The sequence below is a fragment of the Coccinella septempunctata genome, chromosome 2 (assembly GCF_907165205.1).
Source record: "Coccinella septempunctata chromosome 2, icCocSept1.1, whole genome shotgun sequence".
NCBI lineage: Eukaryota > Metazoa > Arthropoda > Insecta > Coleoptera > Coccinellidae > Coccinella > Coccinella septempunctata.
Genome location: NC_058190.1, coordinates 24158411 through 24186182, shown reverse-complemented (window position 1 = coordinate 24186182; position 27772 = coordinate 24158411). Strand labels below are relative to the sequence as shown.

The window sequence follows — 27772 nt, the reverse complement described above, 5'->3', positions numbered from 1 at the left end:
TCTCTTAACTAGATTTCTTCATAATATACCATATCCTTCAATTTTCTCCATAAGAAATAATCTAGCGGGTTGAAATCTGGAGATCGGGGAGGTCATGGAATAGGTCCTCTTCGACCTATCCACCTATTTGGATAGGTATTGTAGGTACCTTCTCACTTCCAAGCCAAAATGAGGTCCGGCTCCATCATGCTGGAAATAAATTCTTATATCTATTCCTTGTAGCATGCCGGGTGAAATATTCTGTAAGAAATCTAGATAAATCGCACTTGTAAGGCAATCGTTAAGAAATTGAGGCCCTATCAATTGTTTGTTTATCACAGAACACCAAACATTTACTGAAAATTTTTGTTGTGATTTTTTCAGTGTTATACTGCGTGGATTAGTTTCGGTCCACATGTGCGAGTTATAAATATTGAACACACCATCTCTGATGAATTGAGCCTCATCACTGAATATTGTTCTGTACAAAATGACTCTGTAATTTGCTATCCAATGTGCAAAATTCAGTCTTAAGACATTATCGCCAGGTTCCAATCGTTGTACCTGTTGTATGTGGTACGGGTACATATTTTCCTCTTTGATTATTCTATGCACCTTATGCTTCGGCAAATGTAATTGCGCACTTACTCTCCTTATACAAGTTGAAGGTTGTGCTTGAATCAATTGGAGTACTTCATCACCTCTTTCTAGATTTCTTTGGCGATGGTTCTTTCTGTCTGGCACTCTACCATATTTCGCTATACAAATACAACTAAATACTACAGAAAATGTTTGGTGATTGGGAATTCTGCGCATTGGAAATCTCAGACGATATTCTCTCACAGCAGCTCGACTATTTCCCTCACATTTACCATACTCGAACATCATATCAGCATATTCTCTATTAGTGAAATTGGCCATTTTGATAATTTCACTATTTTATAATAATCAAAACACAAGCAACAAACAACAATCTCAAATTTCATTTCTGTGAAATTTATCACAGAATATGTTATAGGAATTCATATTTTATCTTGAAGGAAATTTCATTTCTGTGCATTTTTTTGGCATCGATCGGAAAAAAAGTTCATTGCAATAAATACATGCACAGTCCTTTTCATCATCTCTAGATATTTCTTCTTCACTATATTGTTCCAAAATCTTCGTTACTTTAGGCATCTTGTTCTTTGGAGGAAGTTTGGGCACCTTTTTTGATTTAATTTCTGACATATTTGGTGTGCAAGTTAAAACCAACGTGGATTGTCGAATTCTCGGCTTACGTTTGCCTTGTCCACTTATAAATCGTCCTTTATGGATTAGGGATATCTCCTCGATGGGAACAGCAAGGGTAGAGTTCGATGCAGATGAAGTATTTTGAACTGAATATGACCGAGTAAGTTCTTGTTCTATATGTGATGATGTAGATTGAGATGATTCGTTCTCTTGTTCGTTAGGTACTGTTACTGTAGCAGTATTTTCAATTTTGGTTTGAGAACACAGGACCTTTGAAACTGTAACTGATCTCCTCGTTCATTGAGGTGGCTTTCTAGGGGTATGTTCGTAGTTTCTGCATACATATAATCGGGAAATATTTCCGGATTTATGGGCCAAATACCAGTGCTTTTGAATTCATGACAACCATTTTGCATAGTCGCTGCCTCACCATATGCTTCATTAAACAGGCTGGCTATTTGGAACTGTGTAACAACACGCCCAGGGTGTGACTTTAGCCACTTAGATACTTCTTGATTGAAGTAAATTTCTAAGGGTGCAAAAAAGGAGATATCAAGAGGTTGCATGCGGTGAGTGCAATGCGGAGGCAAACAAATTATAATAATTTCGTTTTCCTTAGCGAATTCTAAAGTTTCGATCCCTTTATGACTTGCGTGTCCATCGACAATTAAGATTACCTTATCGTTAATAGATGATTTAACAAAATTTTGAAAATGTTTCATCCATTTCAAATATATTTCCGTTGTCATCCAAATCGATTGTTGTGCTACACCCAGTGTGCCAGGAGGAGCTTCGTCGACCAACTCATTTTTCATATTCTTTCTGGGAAAAATCAACATAGGGGGAACGTACGTACCAACGGCATTGACGCAACAAACAACAGTGATGTTTTTTCCACGCTCTGCTCTGGTTATTACACCAACTTGCTTACTTCCATTTGTAGCCAATATCTTTTGAGGCTTTTGCACAGTTGAGAGGCCTGATTCGTCAGCATTATGAATGCGATGTGGCTTGAAATTCACAGACTTTGATAAATTTCAAAAAAATTTTGAACCTGGGGACGATTAAAAGCTTGAGCACGAGCTGCTGAAGTAGCCTTTGGTTTTCGTAAAAAAATATCTTTATTTCGTTTCAAAAATCCATCTAACCAATATTGTCCAGCTTTTCGTTTTTGTGGGTTGAATTGATGGGAAATTCCATTTTTTTCAGCTCAAAAGCCAATTCTGGAACAGATGATCGTGTCGAATCAAACAATCGAGATTCGAGTAATTTCAAATGCTGAACTAATTGTCTTTCCACATCTGGTGAAAAAGTAGTTTTCCAACATCCAAGGCCTTTCGAATTGGACTGCAAATTTTTGTAAGTATCCAAAGCATGTCTTCGGAGCGTTGCTTGTGGAACACCAAATGTTTTAGATGCCAATAACCAACACCTGTTTCCATTTCTAACTGCTTCGATAGCTTTTTGCATTGATTCAGAACTCCGGGATTGACGATCAGTAGTCCGCTGATAATTACGAGGCATATTGGTATATCTTTAAATAAAATTCACAGATTGTAAAAGAAATTTTCTGGACAGAATTCTATGGACAAAATGACCTACCTATGCCCATATATCTATTATACCAATATTGATAACACGCGTTCTAGGCTACGACAAAAAATGAAGCCAAATCGTTGGGAGGAATCCACTTGTACGCATGCGCGAATTAGAGATGCGAGAATGACAACCGAGATATTGGTTAGAATCTGTTTACATTCTGGACAGACGTCAGAAATAATTTCGTGAAAGGAAATGTTTATATTTTATTGAAGAGTGGGTTGACTTGGTATAGTAATTCTTATACAAAATGAAAGCAATAGTGTAATATTTATATGGTGAATGAATTAATAGGATTTTTAATCATTTTTAGCAAAGAAACGTATACTTTATGAGAAAATGATCTTGATGATTGTTTCATCTGAAAAATTGGAAATTTTGAAATTTATTCTTTATTGAGTCTATTGAATAGTAAGTAATTTGGCCTAATTAATTGAAATTACTTTTCCCAACTTGCAGTAGTTGTAATTTCAAAATCCTCAAAGACAGAAAATGGGATAATTTTTGCAAGATTCTGGAAAAAGCAAGCAAATTGATGTGCTCGTAATTATATTTCGAGAAAGTATTTCCATTCTAATCTATAATGCTCATTTTTATCGGAGATTAATTTTGTTTGTATCTTACATTAGTTTAACATGGAACAGGATTTTGATCTCAATATCCATAAATAATTCTAAACGCACTTTTTTGGATTCAATTCTGAAGATTTTATGTATAATTTGAAACCATTTGAAATATATTCATAAAGCATTCTACCCCATAATTGGTGAATATGATTTTTCCCACCAACCTTGCACAGTTCATTCAAATTAGCATAATTATCAAAATTACCTGTTCTACTAATAAAACAATTGTTTTGAATTTTTTAATTTATAATTTTTTTCAAGGACATTCTCAATAACATATCAACAACTTCAGTGAAATATATAAAAATATTCAAACTGTATATCTACATAAGAGCAATGCCTGATCTATTTTTCAGAAAATGATGAAGGAGGTGATGTTTGGACATACTCAAATTGTGATTATTTATCATGAACACAAAATATTCAAAATTTTAACCTGAAAACAATAATGCGATACAGTGAATTATGAAGCAGAGTCACAGTTAACTTCATGAAGCTCCATTTATACTTCACTGAGAATACGTTGTCTCATACAAAAATATTTTTTTTCAGGATGTGTCAAAGTTGAAAAATTCAGATTGTGGATATACGAAACAGTTTAAATGTATGCAAATGTTGAGAGATGAAAATTTAAATGCTTTATTAAGTAATGGACATTCACAAGTGTGAATTTGAAAAAGAAATATGTAATATTGTAACTCAAATTAAAAGAAGAAACATTTCCAAGGAAATTTCACAACAATTGTGAACTGTACAGAGCAAGTGCAATCGTGCAATGCTATTTTAGCTAAAGGCAAAATCTATCTGCGCTTGTGAATCAGTCTTCCAAACAAACCTATTACTACTAATAGACCAAATAAATTCATTGATTTCTTTATACACGGTGATTCAGAAGTGCAAGTCATAACTTCGGGAAGTAAAGGTTTCAGTTACAATAAGAAGTTTTTTCAAGTAGAATCCCTTTGGAGGTACAGGCTATAGAACATGAGTTCTAAACGAGTTGGGGTAATAAGCGTTTGAATTTAGGAGGATATTGTGCTCACATAAACGTTTGGGGCTTTGTAGGAATTCAAAAAAAAACATGTGAATATTGGAAATCTGCTGAGTACAATAAATTCCACAATTCAAACGCTCACTATCCAAACTCTCTTAGAATTTATTAAAATGAAAAAAAAATTAAGTCCAGGAGCCCGTATCTCCAAAGAGATTTGAGATTTCATTTCAAAAAACTTCTCATTTTAACCAGAACTGTCACTCCCTAAAGTTATTACCTGGATTTTGAATCACCATAGGGGTGAAAATATACAGTAATAACAGAAATGCCATGTGCAAAAGTTTCACAAATGAAAGTAGTCGATACAGTAATACAAAAAAACTCTTTCAAAAAAGAGGGTGAATGGACCTTCAATGAAAATAGATGTGGAAGAAATTGATCACTATTATTGTTACTGCAACGCTCAGTTATAATATATCAGTTTATTCGGTTTCATAATTGTTCATTTTTGATATTCAGTAAGGTTTATTTTTCGGATTTGAATTGAGCGTTGAATCAATAGCCGCGTTTCATTTTTATGTTGTAAATAAATACGTTGGAAAATCTCGGGCTACATATGGGAACATATGGACGAGAGATAAGTTCAATTCTAATTCTCAGTTCACGAAGTGCGAAGCAAATTTCTCGTTGAATTATCGATATTCTATATCTCATAATTTCAAGAAAAGGTGTGTGAAAGCTTTCCAAGGACTGCAAATAGATACCAGGATAGTACCAGCTCCCCATTCTGGCGATCTTTCCAATAAAGGTAGGTTCGAGTGCTTCCAGCGTATCTTTTGTATTGTCCTTTTCTTTTTTTCATTTAAATTAAACGTCAATTGAGCTACCGTAACAATTATTGAATCTAAAAAGCTCAATGTAATCAAGTTATTGTCATAATTAATTCTTGTGTATTCTATTATGGATCAATCAAATAATTGAAATTGATCCGTTCAGGAATATCTTGGTAGTCCACACTATCATTATGCAATTTATAGTATTTTATCTCCATGAAAATAAAATACTATAAATTGCATCTGTTTTCAAGTGAATAAGATGAGTCAAATTCATTATTTTTAGGACCTGTTTATTCCCCTATCTATTGAACAATTCAACGATAGGGCAATAAACCGCCCCTTGAGATTATAGAGTAAACTCTATCATCTTTGCCGCCCCTGATCTTTCAGAAACATTAATTTACATTTATTCCTTTTACTCCTTGGTATCTCTTCAGTAACCAGAAAAACGATTAATGATGAATATACCCAAAATAGTCATAGGTGGTCATTAAATTTAATAAACGAAATTTAACGAACGAATATATAGTTAACGACCCTTAGTTTAGCCCTTTATTTCTGTGAAATATCAAATTAAAGGAATTATTAGTAGTGAAGTGAAAGAAATTAGGAGATGATACTTCAAAGAAAATTAAGGAATTTCTAAGTTTTCATGATGAAGGGATGAAGAAAATCAATATATATTTGTTAGAATAGGCGATTTCATCGCCCTAAATCTTGGAGTACATTTTGATGTGGCAGATACTTGATGAAAATCCATAATTGAACTTACTTATTTTATACGATTTTCACTAACATGAGTTGTTTAACCAAAATACGTATTTCGCTATCTCGATAGCATCTTCAGGTGGGTGGAGGCAAACAATTTTCAGTTTAACTTCACCCACCTTATAGCTATCGGCAAATTTACATCAATCAGAACTTTCTTATACAAATTTAACCCTCTAATACCCAATTCCGCCTTGAGACTGGTTGCATATAAGTGGATACAAAATTATTCCCTGTGAGCAGTTTAGTTCAACTGCCCATGTCCGCCTTCAGTATTGGTTCATTTTGTGAGAACAGGTGTTAATGTAAATCAGTTAACTATTTGCGAAAAAAAGATGTAGATTATACATAAGCTAACTTGAAACTATACGGAAATAATTTTAAAAAAGAAAAAAAAACTTGGGTATTAGAGGGTTAATTGTCTCTTCAAATTTTTCCTGAGATAGTAATTCCGAAAAACTATTTGAGTACTCAAGATTCTTCACATAAATACAGATACGATTTAATTGGGTCAATGAAAAATTTTATGATTTGAATTTTGAAAACTCATTGCGAGGTGCTTACTCAAGTAATTATATACAGGGTGTTTTCTTATTGAATGTCAATATTTATGGGGGTGATTTTCGGACCTATTTTAAGAAAAAAACTTCATATGAACATATGTCCTAAACGTCTTAAATTTTGAGGTACAGGGTGGTAAAGTTTTCAGAAATGTATCATTTATTATCAATATCTACAATACCACTTCAACTATTTCAATGAAATTTGTCATACATGTATACTATGAATCAAGAGGCATTTTTTAATGTATCACTTTTTTCTTAATTTCCACCAGTGGCGTTCGTACGTAATTTGACCTATCTATTTTGGCAGACATTGATGGTACGCCACAGATTTTTAATGAAGTAAAAATTATTTCTGAAATTCCCAATCATTTATTACCAAAATTGATCACTTATTTAATCCGATTCACGGTTTCCGCTTAAAAAAATAAAAACCGTTTCTTTGCATGATCATAACAATATCCTTAATACATATACATATGACAATCAGGTCGATTCTGTTCGCATCTTGTTATAACATTGCTAAATCTACAAGATTGTTATAATTATAAAATCCAGCAATATGACTGAGCGAACGAATATTCTGTTTCACCGTTTTACGCAAGATTGGTTTTGAGTTTTGGCCATAGCAATATTGTTTAAAAATAATCGAATGTTTGAGCTGACAACACTGTTTTGAAGGGTAAGATTCTCATTTCATAGAAAAGAACATGTAATTCTATAATTGTTCTATGGAAAAGAAGAATAAGTTGTGTTTAATCAAGAGTATCATCAATTGATAAGATAAGATAAGATATTTCTTTATTTCAGATAAATTCGAATTACATGAAAAGTTACAATAAATCCAAAATTAAATGAAATGACGTCACAAAAATTTTTAGTTCACTCAGTAGCTTCAAAATATTCCCTGAGGTTGTATGGTTCCAATGCAATCAGTAGATTTTTAACTTTATTTCTGAACGATTTATAGTTATTTATGCGTTTTATATCATTTGGTAATTTATTGAAAGCTCTGATGCTCATATAAGCAGCGCTCTTCTCAGTTAATGTTAATCTATGGGTTGGAAACATTATATTCAAATTTCTTGTGTTGTAACTATTTACGTTCTCAGATATGAAACTACTCCTATTTTTATGTAAGAACATAAGGCATTCAAACAAATACAGGCCATAAACAGTGAAAATTCCTCTAAATCTAAAAGTTCCTCTACATGATTCTCTAAATTTCATTTTGTAAATTATTCGAATTGCTCTCTTCTGAATTAGGAATATTTTCTCTAAGTTTTCATTTGTTCCCCAGAAAATTATTCCATATTTGTAGGTGGATTCAAAGTTTCCAAAATAAACTGTTCTTAGGGTTTTCTCATTCATATATTGGGTTATTGATCTTAGTGCAAAGCATGTTTTACTCAACTTCACTGAAATGATTTCTGTGTGTTGACGCCAATTGAGGAATTGATCAATGTAGACTCCCAGAAATCTGACGTAGTTTGATAGTTGGTAGTTACAGTGGGATAAGGTTACTGAATCTGATTTTTCCTTGCTTGACCTACTTGTGTCAAAAAGAATGATTTTTGATTTGTCCTCATTTAGAACTAGGTTATTTTGGTTGAACCATGTTCTTGATTTCAAGAAGATGTGGTTTGCTCGTCTCGAGAGCTCTTCAAAATCCTAGGCACTGGTTAATAGATTTGTGTCGTCGACAAAATTCACCATGTTTCCTTCATCTTGCAGTACTATGTGGCCTAGATCGTTCAGGTATACTAAGAATAAGAGTGTGCCGATGACGCTTCCTTGGTCGATTCCTATTGTTCTTATCAATATTTTTGACTTTGATTGATTTTTATTTTGTGTGATGGTAACTCTTTGTTTTCTGTTAGTCATGAATGAATCAAGCCATTTAATTGTGTTTCCTCTCACTCCGTAAAACTCTAATTTCTGAAGAAGATATTCTTTGTTTAATGAGTCATAGGCTTTAGAAAGGTCTAGGAAAATACCTAGAGCCATCTTACTGTCCTCAAGTGACTCCAAAACTACTCTTTGGTTTAATGTTTTATTCGGTATTTCGATTGTGAGTTTTTGGTTGAACTGTGCATCATGTCTGGAAATAAGAAAACAACAAAAAATCAGATGGAATTGATTTGATAATCAATCTCCTAGAAATTCTCTATGGATTTTCACCCACTTGTAGTTAAAAAGGAACTGTATTTTTACTGGTCGGTTCCTCAACCAATCCATTCAACTCTTCTTTCTTTATTCCAGCGAAACAGTTCCAGAAATTTTTAATCAGGCAATTCAAATGAATTACTGGTGTCCCTAATATATCGAAATTGTAGTCTCATATTTTCGCTATAAATGAAAAGTTCAAGTGAAGGTTCCCAAAAAGTTACTAGAACGAAGCATGTTTATAATTGGTTGCCTAATTTCTAAATTTCTTACGCTTGGAAGAAATGTAAAAACAAAAGATTCACTGCCATTTTCAACTTTGTTATGAAATAGCAAGTATTTAAATGATGTTGCTGATATAACAAACTGAAATAGCAAGATCTTCTAGAAATTGACAGATCATATTGCTCAAAATCAGTGATTAGAATATCGGTTTTTCAAACTTTGCAGTGATAGCAATATCTTTTCTACAACCATATTACTATTTTCAAACAGAATCGACCTGAATATCACAATGCGGAGACATACGTAAATTTTATTTTTTTAGGTGAAACCCGTGAGTCGAACTAAAATAATTCAAGAGATCATATTTGCTCATGTCAGTGGCGTGCCAGTGACTGTCTAAATAATAACACCCTGTATCTCAAAAGGTAAGACGTTTAGGACATATATGTTCATTTAAAGTTTTCTTCTTAAAATGGGCCCAAAAATCACCCCCATAAATATTGACATTCAATTAATAAACACCCTGTATATAAAGATGTTACGACTTTTTGGTTTATTTGCATGTTATCTAAACCTAATCAACACTTTTCAAACTTTTTGTCTAGGCTAATGTCCGGATTGGCCCGACCGATTTTACAGAGACTTTAAGCGTTAGAAAGAGCTCCAACGAAAGCTTCAGACTACATTTATACCTTTCAACTCCCCAACATCTTGGAAAAGGATGTGAAGTAAAGAAAATGGACCTGCATGCGAAGCGTGTGTGGATAGCTATATACTTCATTCAATTTTATTTTAGCAGTCGGTTGGCCATGGAAGTTTGACACATTTCACTCTGTATAGTACGAAAATGTGGGGTTATGAAGCTTGTCAAAACATTTTTGGGTTTTAAATCAACGCTTTGTTGCCCGTTCTACGTAAAAGTTTCTGTTATTACGTATTTTATCACAATGTCGAATCTCTTCGGAAAATATGTGACGAACATAATTGAAGTTTATACAAAATGTTTGAAGGCATACCAAACCCAGTTATTTGCATGAAAATACAAGAGATCAGTATAATATCATAATATGCACTAGCTTGAGGAGAGTTAATGTTCGTTATCTTCTTTGGCTTACATCATTTGTAGATTTCAAAAATATTAACTCGAAGATGAAATGCATATGATGAAGTTTTTGGAAAAGGGTGTATCCCGAAGGAATTAACAGATAATTACAAAATGTTAAATTCCTCAACAAAAATCATCTTGCATCAATATAGAAGTAAAAGGAATTAAAGGCAGTTTCAAGTTAAGATGCAAAACATCACCGTTGAACAAAAATTTCACATTAATAAACAAGTAACAGGGCAACTTGCGCGTATTTGTGGCTATTCATCTTAATACATTGATGTAATAATAATAATTAGGTATTCATTAGTACCTTAAGACATTTACATTGTATAGGACAAGTCAAATGAAAAATAGAAAAATCCATTTTAGGGAACTTATTCTCCGATGATATTTACCGAAAATCCTATAGTAAATTTTTCGCATTACTTCACTCAAATAAAAAATTCTCAAATGCCACCACTTTTTTGGGTCTCCCAATAGAAGGAAATTCTTTGTCATCCTCTTCATTCGCAATCTTTCTCTGGAAACATTCAGCTAAAATATAGGTCGTTTAGATTCAGATGAAACATTATATAAATTCTCTTACATTGACCGTCTGACGTATTGTGGATTTTAGAATATCAGGGTATAACTATTTGAATGAGCGGACCTGAATTCTAAATAGCACCTCCTGATACCCTGTCTCTCTTTTCAATCACTTTCGACATTTTCGAATTTTCGTAATAAAAATTGATATTAGTTGTGGCAACGGCGTTATGACATTAACGACATTTCATGAGTGCCAACCTAACTTCGTTCTAGTTACAAAAACTTGAGAAAATTATTTCATGGCCAACCGACTGCTAAAATAAATTTGAATGAAGTATAGTAGCTGATAATAAAGTTATTATTATTACATCCATGAACTGTCAATTTTAGTTTTTCAGCTGTTTGTGAAAATAAAATATTGAATAATCCTTACAGAAATGTGAGTTTTTTTCCATTATTGGTTCCTGAAATGGACAAGTTTAGTGAACTTTTGTCTAATAAATTCTTTCTTTTCCATATTTTTCAATTTTGCTTCATAGTGAAACCTAATCTCTATATAATATTCAGTTATCAATTTTATTAATTGAAACAGTTCGTACAGAAGCTAAGAAAGACCTCCGGACCTGACGGGATCACAACGGGAATCTTTAGGGATGCATTTGAAGTGGTGGGAAATCGGTTACTTGACGTGGTGAACACATCTTTGGAGTGCGGTGAATTTCCTGAAATGTGAAAGATATCTACTGTCACACCGATTGAAAAGGTAGCTAACACGAAGAATTGTGAAGAATTTAGAGGTGTACACACTCTTCCGATATGTGAAAAAGTTTTGGAACTAGTAGTCAAAGATCAACTGCTAAAATACCTATATGGGAACAATATTCTTGTAGATGATCAGTCGGGTTTTCGTGAAAATCATGCTTGTGAAAGCTCATTGTTGAATATCTGTCATGAATGGCTGAAGGAATTTGATAGAAATAAGATCGTTCTTGCTGTTTTCTTGGATTTCAAAAGAGCATTCGAAACCATAGATAGAAAGTTGTTGATAAAAAAGCTGAAATCAATTGGAATATCGGGAGTAGCTCTAAAGTGGTTTGAATCCTATTTGACGGGTAGGAGGCAGAAGGTCAGATTCAATGGGGTCGAGTTCCCCAGGTAACAACTTTGGGATTTTATGAGATTATTATAAACAACTTTGGGACCTTTATATTGTTCTTGATTTACATGAATGATATTGTCAGGAATGTAAGGCATAGTAAACTGTCAGCATTTGCAGATGACACAATGTTGTTCATTATCGGTGAGGATATATTTCTGATGGAATTGTTAATGAAAGAAGACCTGAATATATTATGTAATTGGTTAAGGAATAATCAGTTGCAGATTAATTTTAAGAAGAGCAATTTCATGATTTTCGGTAAAGACAAATGCCTCAAACTTATTGAAGAAGAGGTTAACATATCAATAGGGAATAATTCGTTGAAGAGGGTGGAATCAATAAAATACCTAGGTGTAATTATGGACTCTAAGTTGAAATTTCAATTACATGCAGAATATATCATGAAAAAAATGGCACAAGAAATTCACTTTATTGAAAGAATCAGTAACAAAATTGATATGAGAAGTAGAGTTTTATTGTTCAGGTTCATTGTACTACCTCATCTGGATTTCTGCACCTCCCTTTTCTTCAATTTGTCATCCAATTATTTAGATAAAATGCAAAGAATTGTAAATAGGGCATGAGAATAGTTTTAAAATGTGGCAGAAGTACCCCAATCAGACTGATGTTGGAGGCCCTCAATTTGATGAGTGTTAGGCAGAGGATCCTCTTCAGAACCTTGGATTTGATTCATAAGATAAAACTCAACATGCAACCAAATTATTTATCAGAGAAATTAACATATGTTTCACATATTCATCATCACGATACAAGGTCCAGAGACAATTTTTTTGTGGATACTTACCGTACTACTTCGATGACAGGATCCACTTTGGTGAGGGGCCTAGTCTGTTACAATGAGCTACCTCATGCGATTAGAGATTCAATTAATTATAGGTCTTTCAGGAAGTTACTGATTGCACACATACGGGAGCATTTCTGATTTGAATTAATTTTATTTCTTTTTTTTCTGTTGTAACTAGTGTTTTTCACTAAAAAGAGAGTTATTATTATTATTATTATTATAATACAATGATTGTTCAAAATATCCTGAGATTGGATATGGTTCCTCATTTCAGCTGTATCGAATATTTTATTTGCGTTTTTCAACACTTCCGCTATTATGGAAAATTTCACATTTTTTCTTTTAAAAATCAAATTACTATATTGCCTGATTTTTTTCTCAGTGATTATACATAATTTTTGGACATCATCTGAAGGTGTGAGAAATTTATTTCCTCTATCTTTTATTTGGCACAACTTTGGAACGGAAGTACCAGTTAAATGTTTTTCACATATCACACACAATGCTTTTTTCAATATTTTATGAATCACAAATCCCGACATGTATTTGACTACACCCTCAGTGAAAGTATTCAGTGACCATATCTTACAGACATAGTCGTGATCACTTTCAGGAATTTCAATTATCGTGTCAGCACAGATGGGATCACTGGTATAGAGTTTCCTTGAAGAAACACTCAATATATCTAAGTAATCACTGATACAGTTATTATTGTTGGCAGCGAAAAATTTTATTTCATTTTTTATCAAAAGTCTTTTGAAAGCACTTTTGAATTGTAAAGCATTAGGGTTGTTATTGAAACCGCCCCGACTTCTAATAGCACTAAAAAACATTTCAATTGGATCTTGTGTTAATTTAAAGGTTAATAAATATTTCAAACCTCTCTCCTCATGAGTGTTGTATAAATCGAAAATGTTATTCAAGCATATTATAAATCCTAAAAACCCTGTGAACCTTTTGGTTTTAATGATTGGGGTTCCTGATTCGTCTTTTAAATTTTTTATATATTCTTCGAAATTCGAAGCGTTGTGTTGCAAGAATCCTATAGATTCTCTGCTTAAAGGGATGTTGAATTTATTTTTTTTTTCGAGAATAAATTTCTGCAGTTCAATAAATCGAAAATGTGATTGAATTTAAAACAAAAGTCCGCTGTTGCATCCACGTTTTCAAAACCATCCATGTTGATGTTTTGGCAATATTTGAAACTGTTGCAAACACTTTCGCTGAGAGTCTGTGCAGCAAGGCGAACATTCATTCTATTATTTTCGTAGAAGATATGCTTTTTCGTAATTTTATTGGCAGCGTGTAGTCCCTGGTCTGATTGCAATTTGTATAATTTTTCAAAATACGACCATTCTATTTTTCTTCCCTCACTATCGAGTAACACTTTTTTGTCGCCAATCGTATTTCTCACTAATTTCAACATATGGCATGGGTCCCAAATAAATATTTTTTCTTGCGTTATCGGATTTGTGAAATATGGTTTGAAATTTTCCGTGCCGTAATCGAAATTTGCCCCTAATTGTTTTGCCATTTTCAAATTCACCAGAGTCCCATCAAATGTCAATGATGCAACTATACATCCTGTTTCTTTTAGAACTTGAAATAATTTTTTCATTATGTTAGCTCTTTCCGGAGCATCTAAACCATTGATTAAACAATACCCTAATGGTAGTTTCCAAGAAGCATTGATTGCTACTGCCATGAACACTAAAGCGCTGGTAGCTTGTTGTGCGCATTCATTGTCTTCTCTTAGACCTGTTCCTAAATCGACACCTCCGTGGAATTCCCCATTACCATAAATCATTTGTGACCTAATCGACATCTCATCAACAACAATGTTGATGAGGACTTGACCCTTTTCATTTTTAGCCTTCAGTGCCTGCAGAGCTTCCCTAGAAAAACCAGGTTTTCCATCAACCACACTGTGCCACTTTCTCAATGTGCTCGTGTGTGGTAATACATTTCCAAAAGTCTTTCTGACGTATTCATAGGCTCTAGTGGAATAAAACTGCAACGTTACCGCGAATTTTCTTATCTCAGGGGAATACTTGATGTTTCTACTCTCTTGGTTTCTTTCAAATAAAAATTTGAAATTATCTGGTATATTTCCCTGTGAATGAAATGATTGCATCATACTTCTTATTCTCAGAGCGAGCTGTCTATTTTTTTGCTGCAATGCTTTTATCTTCAACTTCTGATTCTCAACTTTTTTTTTTCAATACTTGGATATCTGAAGTTTCACCTACAGAAAACAATACAGAGGGACTAGATTGAGGTTTGAGTAAGGAGACACAAAGCTGGATTAAGGTTTGTGGCAAATGTGGATTCATTGAAATGATATGGGAGACGATAACTCTTTATTGTTTAGGTTTATTATGAAGCTGAAGTGTAGGTAATTGAAGAATTAGCAACTAAAATGCTGCACTGGAAAATTAGGTAAAGTGGGAAGGACTTTGTATGGATGGCATGTTTGGATAAGGATATATAAAATTATAAATTCCCATAAATGAGTTGTGGTTTAGAAATAGAAAAATTGTTTATTCAATTCAAATAACTGAAATATCAATTCCACATATTTGATTCAAACTAAATGCCAGCCATTCCCCAACCTAAACTCAGAATCCATGATATTTTGTATGCATTATTAAGCAAAAAAAAAGTTTAGGTATCCACATTGTCCTAGAGCTGTTGTGTTGATGACGTATGTGTTGAAAAACCTGTGAACTTGAAATGCAAAAAATTCATTATTGAATGGATGTGACTGATTTTCAAAGGAAATCCATAATTAAACTAAAAACATAGTTATATGATTTTAAAGCAGTGATTTGTTTTGGATGTTCATGGACATATGATTTTATGAATTCGCTTCTCAAACTTGCGATGGCTTTCGATACTCTCCTGATGATGCGACTACTTGGAGCAATACTAATCTCTCCTATGTCTTCCACAGTTTGCAGATGACAACCTGTAGCGTAAAATCTGAGGGCACAAAGTAACTGGTTGATGGGAGACACAGATCGATTCCTGCAAAATGATCAATTTGATTACTATAAATTTTTATAGCTTTTACGTCAGAATGTAAAAATAAGCTGAAAAATAAACGGCATGCAAACAATTATGAAATTCTTGAAAAAGTACCTAACCGAACAGGACTCGATCCTACGGCCCCTTGATACCCGGTAAGGCGTTCTGCCGGCAACCATGGGGTTCGAATCCTGCTGGGGGAGATAATTTGTCAAGAATATTTGCATGCCAATAATTTTTTAGCTTGAAGGAAGAATTCTTATTATTTATCACTTACCTTTCATCGGGGAAATATAGATATCGCTCAATTATTTCCAACCCAAAAAGGACCCTTTCCTTCGATAATCTGTATCTAAGTCTGTATGGTCGTAAGAAGAAAAATATTCGGGTCTATCACGGTGAAGACGAGGTCGCGCAAATAATCTTGGATTTGAAATCAACTCCACAATTTCGACGGCTTCCACTAAATCACTTTCATCATTCTCCATCTTCTCTACGAACACTTCTTTGCTTATCAAGAAATTTTTTTTTGCAAAGAACGAATGAAATAATTATTTATGTCAAAAAAATCGATTGTCACCTTATTAGGGATTCGATAGGAGATCGACTTTTGGGCCTCTATAATTTAGGCTATTCCTAAGCGTTTAAGGGTCCCCCAAACGTAGGTAAGAGTCACTTAAATCGGCTTAGGTATTCCTTAAAATTTAGGGATCGTTGGTGAAAACGGGCATAAGTGCAACAAAACGTATTTGAGAAGGATGGTGGTGAAGACTTGGGTTCGTTGGGCTCAAAGTTGTCTCAAAAATTCATAGCAGATGCTCAAATTGTCTACCATTTTCTCGAATACACAATCGGCAACGTTTTAAAAAAGATCTTTTCAATCGTCTTAAACTCAGTAAGAGGAACAAGAGATTTCACTCGTTCAATTTAGTTCTTGAGTCGATGTAAATGTTGGGGAGACCTTAAAATCATTCTACACTCCAAACTAACGCTCATTGGTTTCAAGTTCGGGGTGCACCAATCACATCGCAGTTATCTTGCATAGGCCAATCAGGTTGAACAATGAAATCGGCTCTCGTTTTGACGTTAATGTCTTTGGTTAATGTCAATCTTTGATATTTTTTGTGAAAAGCTTCTATAGAATTCAATTTTTGTTAATTCATATTATCCATCCAGATTCTTGATTGAAGCAACCGATATTCCATCTGCATGGTTAAATAATACATAGCCATAACGAAGTGAATCATCCTAAATTATATGCATGTTTTGAGGCCTGAATTTCGAAGAACTGTTATATTCTCTAAAGTGCATAAAATTGATTATTATTATTGGAAGTTGATTTATCAAGATCATGTGTCGTTACACAGGTCAATTCAATCTTTGTGGCAAATATGTGTACATGAGAAGACATCAAGAGAATTTTATAACTTAAGCAAAGCGGTATAATTTTTTTGAATAGGTTTATTTTCTCAAAAAACAGAATACATAGTCTTAAATAAGAATAGATATAATTTATGGCTCCTGGTACTTTTTCTTCAAATTGGATCCATCAATTTCTTCCATTGTACACAAAGGCCATGAAAAAAAAAAGTGGAACAAAAAATTTCTAAGTAGTGGTATACAACTTACAGCGGGATATAATCCCTTATCAATTTATATTTCCATTGAGAGCGTTTTCCGGCGTTCGTGACATTTCATTATAAGTCTAACGATTCATCAATATTTGAAGCTTTCTTATTTTCCTTTTATTATACTCGTCTGATTTGAAATTTTGATTGGCATATTTCACTCTGTAAAATATCCTCATCCTTATATACAAATTCAGCAAATAATTATGGGGAAACTGTGGACAAGGGTGCTCAAAAGGGATAACTCTCGATAATTCGAAAAGCTTTTTAGCAGGCATTTCTGTAGACACTGATCGGACGTTGGATATCATTGTTTCTTTTAAGGTTGCTACATAGATCACGAAAGTGTCGTCTAGCATCAACAATTTTTCAAAATTGGCGTCCGCCACCCTGCTATACTTATCAGCAGTACCTGCATAAATAAAGCTTTTAACAATTAACAACACTTAACTTATTGGACATATTTCTACCCTTGAAATGGAAAAACAGGTTTGTAGAATCTAGTTCTTCGGTCTTAGTAGTGAAATTTCGGCAGTCTAAACAACTGTGTTTTTTCAAACATTTTCTCCGCAGATATCCACTGATATACTGCTCTACATTCTTAGTCGGAAGGTCATTTTTTCTGAAAACTGCGTTTGTTATCTGGAATTCGATTTGGACAATTGTTAACATCTAGCAATTTAAAGAAATTAATTACTCACCAGGCACTTTTGCAACATGCTCAAAATAAATGAAAAAAAATTTGAATCTATTTTGTAGGTACCTCGAACGCAGAAATTGAATAGGGATTCATTTCAATAAATAGTCAGAAAGTCATAAGATATAATTTATTAATCCTTTCAGACATTATATAGGTAGTTGAATAGGAATAATGTGAATAATACAAAATCTTTATTTATCCATTGAGATATCAGATAAAGAAAAATGTACTTTCAATCTATAGATTCAAATGAAATATTTGTTGATATAAAATCAAGCTGAAAATAAAAGTAATTATGAAAAAAATATATCATGCCGACTCCCTTCATATGCATAAACACTATCTCATGCACACTATACCTTGAAAGTGTTATTTTCATGCACTACAGGTTTTTGCTCTACTGGTACAGGTATGTCTACTTGGTTCATCAGGAGGCTATCAAAATCTGCAGCACAATTAAAAGTTTCTGCACAATCCAGCAGATCCATACAGGACAACTTTTTAAATGCATGCATAAATTGATACGGTGTTGGATTTACTGAAATGCCTACCTGTTGTCTGATTTTACCGAAAAAATTTTCTAGACAATCCTGATTTAAACGTCTAGTACTTATTTGATCGATGCCTTCATACCTCAGATTATAACATAAAAGCATAATGCTCTTGAAAACAATCAATCATTTTAAACATCCCAGTGACATTTCTCCTTCCTGTATTGGTGGTTGAAAAAACTTTCATCGTCCTTAGACTCTGCAGCATCGACAATAAAAATTCTTCTTGTTCCCTGGATCCTTTGTATGGTCGTCTAAATTGGTTTACAGCTTTTTTGTTTGCATTCAATATGTCAAACAAATGGTCAAATTTCTCCAAGAAGTGTGCAGTTCCTGCTGCTGCTGCATTCATCTGACCATTTGCAATATATGTGGACAAAGCTTCAAACATATGTAGCTATTAATTTTAAACGCATAAACCCAAGTTCTGAATCACACATTACCAGAAACTACCGTGGAACTTATCACTTGGACAGCATATTTCACTTTCATTCTTTGGAAAGGTGTCGGATAAACATGGGCATCTGTCAGTTTTATTGCCATTTTTAGGTCTTTCTTTTTCTCCATATGATACAATTCTTCAATATGCTGCCAGTTCGCCACCTTACTATCCAATTCTACCTCATATTTTAAAAGCACATTCCTCATGCATTTTATCAAATGAGGAGTATCGAAAATACAAAGTAACTTCCTACCATGCACCTGAAACACAGAATTGTTCATATTTACACCTAACTGCTTAGAAAATAACACAAAGTTAGAGCCCATATCCGAAATAAGAGCTCTAACGTCAAGTCCTGCTTCGATCATTCATTCAAATACTATAATCTTCAAATCTGCTGTGTTGCAGTTTGAAGTTAGGAAAAAAAACCAAGAGGTTGTTTCCATTTATCCTGGATTCCCCTGGCCATTAGTACTAATGCATTTTTCGCTGGAATGAATGTTTTTCCTCTTCCTACAAAATATTTTCTTGGAACTTAAATTCTAACAGAATCATGCAATGAAAAAGTTCACCGAAATCATGAAATCCTATAATTTCGTCATTTTTTTGGTCATACTGCAAATTTGCTTTGAGCGATACTTCATCCATTGTGAGTACGCAAATCAAATCATCTTTGCTTCTACCCTGCAGTCTTAACCTCAAGCTCCTGAAAATAAAATTATTTAATCCAGGAGTTTTCTGGATATTTTCTGTCATTCTCCTCAATGTGGATACGGAGGGAAAAAAATAGTTTTGAACCATTTTTCTGTAAGTTTTTGGTCAAGAATAGTATAATCCAAGAGTGTGCTGTTTAAACTCTCTAGTGTATCTTCGACCTTGCAATTTTTTATCTTTCAGGTCGCAGACAGTCTTTGCTAGTTTGCCCAAAAAGTCTGGAAGATGAACATCACAAGCTTTCTTGAAATCTGCCTTTGTTACCAGATTTTCTTGGCATCATATTGCTTCCAAAGTCCTCTCAAAATTAAGCTTCTTTGTTTTTAATTTTCTTATTATTTTAGACTTGGTCTGAAGAATATAGAATATTTTCTTGATATGTACCTTTTGTTCACCTACCTTCACCAAAGTCCTCAATTTATTCTTTCTCGGTGTCCCTGAAGATAGTTCCAATGTTGTTTGATTCCCAGAATTTGTACTATGTTTAATCAAGTCAATTACTTCCAAATCTTCTGTTTGTGTCCCAACATCAATACTCCTTGAATCAATAGATTCAAAGTTGGGACTGCGCTTTTATTTAATTTGTGAGTGGTCATGAAACCACTTTCGAAATGGTCACTGCAGATCCTGTTATTCTCATACAAAGATGATGAATCTTTGTTCATAATACTTTCGTCACTGCACGCTAATTTCCAATTTAAAACTCGTGCTGGGTCATTTGGATTAGGGAATCTAAAAAAACTTTTACCCATATTGCTTCCAATGTTGCGATAGCTGGAACAATTTTTCACAGAGCACCTCAAGAATTTCTTATTATTAGTAACCTCAAGAATATCACCCATATTAACATGCAACATGCTTGCTATTAAAATATATTGATAGAGATATCAAGAATAAAACACTGAAATGAAAAAGGTTCTACGTTAAAAAAATTCTACAGAAATTTTACGGAAATCCTAAAAAATTTAATAAGTTGAGAAAATTCGTTTAAAAAAAACGGTTCCAAGTAGCTCAAAATGGCACCATCTAAACTATGTGAATATTTATACAGGCTAATTCGAAATACTTGTGAATTGTATCTCTAAGTTTTCAAATTTCGGTTTTTTTTTGGTGTAGCAGGGGGAAAATCTGCAAATCACACGGAAAACCCTCTCCTGAGGGGAAACAAGTGTGGGGATTCTCACTCTCCTGAGCTCGAGACCCACTAAAAACCCTTAACTGCTTCTTGAATATTGGTTCCGGGCATTTGCCTGTAAACCGTTCATCTCTTAATCGGTTTTCTTCTCGCACACTATCGTGCTGAGATTTATGTGTATATCCTCTAACGGATAACTCTTTATTGGATTTTTCAATAAGTTTATGTTCTTATTTTAATCTCTTCTTAATTGATCTCTTGGTCTCCTTCGGTAAATTTGCATTCTCCTTTTATCTTCCTCTGGGTCTTAGTCCACTAGTCTCCTGAGTTCTTGATTCGGATGGTTTTTCGCTGTTTCGAATAATTTCTCTGCTTTTCTGTTCATGAATTCCGTTATGGTTTCCCATTTAAGGTCCCTATAAATCTGTCTATTCCTGACAAACCAAGGTGATCTATTGCACATCGTAGCAGCTTATTTTCAGTGGCCTGAATTCTTTTGATATGGCTCTTTGCCGCGAAACCTCAGGCAACTGATCCATAAATCAGTTGAGACCTAGACACGGCTTTGATTATCTTCAATTTTGTCTCGTTAGACATGTGGCTTCTTCTTCCTATCAGAGGGTAGAGTCTATTCATCGCTGCTTTCGTTTTGTCGATTGCTTGTTTGATATGACTTTTCCAAGTAAGTCCTTTGTCAAGCGTTATTCCTAATTATTTGGCTTCATTTTTCCAGTCGATTTCTTCGCCGTCAACTTCCAGTTTTGTTGTGGGTCGCAGTCTTCTCTTCTGTAGTAATATTGCTTGGCTCTTTTGTCCATTGAGCTTGATTTTCCACTTTATGCACCAGTCATTTGTTTCGTAAATCGTTTCTTGTAGAACTCGTTCTATTACTTCTGGGTTGCGGTGTCGAGTTGCTATGCCTGTGTCGTCAGCATATAACGTTAGCATGGTTCTTGGATTCTTCGGAATATCGTGAATGTATATGTTGTACAGAAGTGGCCCAAGCACTGACCCTTGGGGTACTCCAGCCTCTAAATCTTTTGTTGTGGACCATTCTCCTTCCACTTTCACGTAAAATCTTCTATTTTTGAGATAATTCCGGATCAACTTGCATATTTTGATCGAATATCCAGCACTTCTCATCTTATATATTAATCCTTCATGCCATACTCTGTCGAAAGCTCTGGCGACGTCTAGTAAAACAAGAGCTGACAAGACCGACAGACCTCCGGCTCGTAGCGATGGCCCTCGCCCCGCAATTACTCGTGGTGAGGGAGGCCTCTACACTGGGCGCTAATGTAAACGCCGCTGTATATTTTTATGAGAAATGAATTCGAAATTATCATGGTCAATTTAAGCAAACCATAATATTAAAATAATCTTCCTGGAAAATCTGTCTTCTCCCTTACATAAATGCATGTTACATTGCATTTTTCTTCATTTGTTACAGATATTATTTTATATTTACCATTTGCAATTAATAGTATATCACAAATTCTATAAATAACACCACTGAAATGAAAAGTAAATACTTTTTACTCTATTAGTAGATATACAGTGCACCTTCAGTTTTTAGTCCCAATTTCAGACACTGTTCTAATACAAGTAAAAGTTGCTCATTCTCACCGAATGCTTTCAATGTTAACCAAATACCACAAAGTAAGTAATAATTGCTTTTCTAATGCCAGTTTCTGGAAATCCTCCTATGCGGTCTCAGCACCAGGTAGTAATCGTATTTTCCCCAGTAGATTCGAGAACGTTGATCGCTTCATACGAAAATGTGATTGGAATTGATGATCTTCAAAATTATGGTCTGTTCTTTCGGCAAACTGCCATACTTTTGCACCAACTGCAATGCCCTGACTTTCCTCTTCCTCATCATCATCATCAAAAAAAAGTTCAAAACCAATCTTACTATCGCATGGTTCAAAAATATTGCGCTTCGAAAAGTCGCAAGGTTATCTATGCGCAAGACGCAAAATACAAATATCAAATTAAGGCGAATTTTGGCGCTAGTGGTTAACTATGGTTAGGTTGTAGTTACTTGGGTAACCACATTTTGGCGATGATAACCATGTAACTATGACGTTTCAATGACGTCACAGGAAGTTAACCACGTAACTACACGTAACCTTCCTCTTGAGTAGGGTTAAAGAGTATGGTATGTAGTTTAGTGCCATAGATTCTTAGCAGAGACGCACAGAACACAAATAGTAGACGTTGGGAGCGGGATTCACGATGCACAGAACGCACCCATATAGAAGGGAAACTCTCCTTCTATGAAGTGGGACCTGTTTTCATCGACGGTGGTTTTTGGAAATAAAAGCGCTCTCTGGCGGCCGGAATTCGAAAAAAATGAGCGCGAAAATTTGAAATGCTTCCTATTCAAAATCACTTATTTTGATTTCAAGTTCGGGATTGAAACAAAGTACTGGAATGAATTAATATAGCTTGTCAAGATGCTATATTACCATTCCAGTACGAGTTGTTTCAAATCCAATGTTCTCAGAAGCTTGAGGAATTGAATAAAAAAAACACATATGTAGGCAATGAGATAACTGTATTTCTTCATAAATAAACCATATATACATCACAGTGTATGGCCTTATATGTAAAGAATAAAATAAAAATAATTCTAATGTCCATATATACATCAAAGTGCCTTGACTTACTTTATGTCACGAAGTTTCAAAAATACAATCGCAATGGACGCAATAACAATATTCGTTAATAATAAACCAATTTCTCTTCAAGATAGGAAAGAAATAATATGAGAATTGGAGAACGGTAAGTTATTCTTTTAATTCATTTTTTCACTTTTTAAACGATACTGAAAAACTTGAATGTAATATGTTTTATTTTCTTTAGATGATGAACAGTTAATCGATTATGTCTGCCGAGCAATTTCACTCGGCAGAATACCTTTCTGTAGTGTAGAAGACTTGGGAACACTCAGTATCGAAAGAGGACCTTCGAATAGTTCATCAGGACCTTCGTCCCAAAATAAAGAAAATAATTTGAATTATATTAATTCAAAAGTGGTAGAGACACTGAGCGGTGCAGGTCCTTCCAATAAAGTAGATGTTTAGACAAGCAGAGGTAAAGGAACTAAGGAGGATAAGGAAGCTACATACCAAATGCTGCAATTACGAGGGTCAGAAAAGTTTTTAAAAAAGTTTGACGATAAGTCTACTGTAAAGCTAGAATTGTGGAAGCAAATAGCAAACAATCTACAAACCCTAGGGTATAATGTCTATAATTGTCTACTGCTTGCAGACAAAAGTTCTCAAACTTATATAAGCAGTATATAAAATATAAACAGCACTTGAAAACAACAAGAGCTAAAACAAGAGATCCTCCTGAATTTTTTGAGAAAATGGACTCCATTTTAGGCCAAAAAGATAAAATTAATTTAAAACAAGTTATTGACACTTTGAGTAGAAATAATGATAATGATCTACCAAGTGAGCCTGGTGCGTCTCTTGAACTACCAATTCAAGAGGTGTGTGATACCAGTTTAATCAGTATTGATGAACTGTCTAATACTAATCTAAATCATAGCGAGAAATCTCAAGCGACAGAGAGCATCACACATGAAAAAGTTGTGCCTAAAAAGCATAAAATTACAAAAGCCCATATTATAGATTCTATTAATATGACGACGGAAAAACAAATGGACCAACAAAAAAAAGAATTTGAGGAGCTGATGGGGGCAATTCACGATCAGAATTCTCTCCTGAAAGAGCAAAACTCTCAAAGAACAAAATTTTTGAGTATTATGAGAGAGTTTTTGCTGACAAAAGAAAAAAAAGAAACGCAACACAAAAAAAAAGGAAACATTCGGACTCGGAGAGCGATTAAAAGAAAGTTTTTTTGTTTTACTTTTGTAGTGTTTGTTAAATACATAGACTAATAGTCTTTATTAGTCTATGGTTAAACAAGTTCATTTTTTAATATTTTGAAATTTTTTTATTACTGTTAGAAGTTTTTGTGATATTATTCTTAAATATTATAAGCAGAGTTATGTTATGTTCAAATTTGTGTTCATTTTTAAATATGTATTTTGATGATTTTTTGTTACAGTTAGAACAATCTTTCATTTAAAAGATATTTTGATAAGGTAAGTTGATGATTTCCTTACGTTTATCTTGATGAAATCTCTGTTGATTTTGTGATATAAGTCTTAAATATTCTAGTCTTCAACAGGGTTATTTCCATAAAAATTTTCAATAAAAGTTTTTTTACATTTATAATTTTGTTTTTATATTGAAACTACATATCTATTTTTTTTAAGTAAATTGGTAATTTCCCTTCGTTTATTAATTCCTCCAGAATCATCTTCTCCCTCATATATCCTCCTTGTAAAATTAACATTTTCCTCCACTTCAAAATGATCTCCTTTCAGTATACAATAATTATGAAGCACGCAGCATGTTATAATTATTCCTACTGCTCTTTCAATCGAATATGTATCGATATCCTTTAATATTCTCCATCGTCCTTTAAGCAAAGCAAATGTGTTCTCAATTCTAACTCTGGTTTTTGAGAGAAGAAAATTAAAATGCTTCTCCTCTGCGCTCAATCGTCCATTATCACTGAAATCACAATGTAACTGTTCATTATTTATCTAAACATGTGCTATGAAAGAAATATCATACCCAACTAGAAAAAGGTAAGTGTGAATTCATATATTCAGATTGTAAGATGCTCACCGATATGGACACATAAGCCAAGATTTACAGGGATAAGCTGAGTCCCCTATCAAATGATAATTTTCATAAAAGAGAGCGCTCTCTTTCAATATCTGAAATTGAAATAGTCAATTGTTAGTACACGATTATTCGATAATGATCATAGTAGGAAATTACTCACTCTGGCATCATGCAAAGAACCTGGAAAACCAGCTGAAACATTCAAAAATAGTTTCTCGGATGAACATATACCCTGAATGCTGATTGAGTGCTGTGATTTTCTGTCTTGATAGCTATCCTGTTGGTTAACTGGCACTTTAGCTTTGATGTGGCATCCATCTATAGCTCCTATAACTCCTAAAAAAATCAACATTAGAGATAAGTAGTGCAATCAGAGTTATTATATACAGGCAAAATATCTATGTGAGTAGTGACTGGTAGATTTTGTATTTATTTATATTTATAATTCAATTTTTATCCAAAATTTTGAGAACACGACAAGAAACATTATTAAACTCACCAGGAAAACCACATATCCGCTTGAACTTTCTTTCGGTTTCTTCTGCAAAAGCCCTACTAGGCCAAGTTATAAATTTCGTCATGAGGTCTTTAGACATAATTCTCATAAAATTTTTTATGCAGGCATGCACTGTGGAACAGGCCACATTGAATTTGTCAGAAATTGACAATATTGTTTCTTTTCTCGCTAAATATGCAATGCTTATTAGCAAAGATTTTTCTAGTCCAATTGGAAAATGACCACCACGGTACTGTTTTTCATGCATATGATGTCCAAAAATACTCATTAATGACAACTGACACCTAACAGCTGATGACATAAATGTCATCAGTAACTATGACGTCAGAGATAACCATAACCATAGTTAAGCTGTGGTTACAGCGCCAAAATTCGCCTTTAATGTCAATTGTTAATCAACGCTCGCACACGTTCGGGTTTGAAAAATGACCGGGAACGAGATCTACTGATGACGTCACGTTCCCCGTACTCTCCGTTTGATCTGTAGAACTTCAAGCCGAACTCACCCATCGTATGTCGAATGGCTTCTATTCCATTTACAAAAAATTACTTTTTGGCGTTTGAATACCGAGGGATAAAGAGATTTATAAGAAATTTTGAATGCTTGCTTGCTTGAAGAATTTTTTAATATTATAAATATCTATAAAATTTTGAAATTTTGCATATCTTTTAATTTGTAGATCTTTCCAGTTCAAAAAAACAAAGGTTCTATCCAAATTTTTCAAATTAAGCCAGTTTTTCTAAATATTTTTAGAAGTATGAACGAAATATTCGCTTTTGCTCATCTTTTGGATTAGGAATATTAAAGTAATCCGAGAAAGATCTGAACATTACCCTATTTATGGAATGATTATCAGTTATGACAGCTAAAACTTCGAAACCACAATTTTGTACAAAATCTATAATTTCTCTAGTTATCTACACCATTTCAGTTTCCTTTATGTTTTGCAACCGGTAACAATTTAACAATTTCTTTTAAATTTCCGAACTAATCATAAATGACAAAACGGTCTTAGCCAATTGGACAGTAGAATTGATAGCAGAAGCTATTATATTTTTTGATCTATAATCTAATCGGAGATTGATATAAATTTCGGCTATTAACAGAACTACAATGCGATCTAAAGTGGATAAAGGGCGAGGTATATTAGATAAGTAACATTTATTTCCTCCTTCAGAAAAAACAGAAAAAATTCGCAATAACTGACAACATGAATGGGATTGAGCATATAAAATCAATGACATTACTATGCTACATGATGCATATTTCAGTTTTTTACTGATGATTTTCCGCATTTGATCCGATACTATTTCCAATTGTCTGAGGTTTTGAAAATTCTCATTCGCCGCCTCTTTTAGAAAGGTTTCTACTAAAATTAAAGATTTCTTCAGATTTTCTAAATCAACAACTTTCTTCCGAGCTTACTTTATTAACATACTTATAACGTGAAAGTGAGTTCGAAAGCTGGGACCACCTTGAGAGTTTAAGGTCAAAAGGTAGGATCCATTTCAAATCATTATATGCCAACTGAATATTTTTAATGAAAATTTTAACCTGAAGGGTCTCACTGATTATATTTGAAGCATTTACTGTTCTTGAAAATTCAATAAAAAGAGGTATATTTTGTTGTCGAATATTTTCGTTTCCCAACCCGAGATAACCACATTTTTACCGAAATTGATTTTGAGGTCATCGAAATCTTTGATCAAATCAGAATTCAAAAAATGTTCAATCTCGTTATTACTCCGCTCAATAA

General features: G+C 33.7%; 1 protein-coding gene and 1 long non-coding RNA gene across 2 annotated transcripts; both read right to left on the bottom strand.

The window, feature by feature from the left end:
- Positions 1 to 18056: 18056 nt before the first annotated feature.
- LOC123307410 lies at positions 18057 to 18605 on the bottom strand. Its single transcript, XM_044889699.1, has 2 exons — positions 18304 to 18605; positions 18057 to 18221 (listed from the first exon to the last, which is right to left on the bottom strand). Exons 1-2 carry the CDS (start codon positions 18598 to 18600, stop codon positions 18177 to 18179), a joined length of 342 nt encoding a protein of 113 aa, XP_044745634.1. The 5' UTR covers positions 18601 to 18605; the 3' UTR covers positions 18057 to 18176.
- A 6427-nt stretch (positions 18606 to 25032) lies between these two features.
- LOC123307962 lies at positions 25033 to 25570 on the bottom strand. The gene is made up of 2 exons (XR_006537024.1): positions 25499 to 25570; positions 25033 to 25381 (listed from the first exon to the last, which is right to left on the bottom strand). It is a non-coding gene; the product is annotated as an uncharacterized LOC123307962 (long non-coding RNA).
- Between the last annotated feature and the right edge of the window lie 2202 nt (positions 25571 to 27772).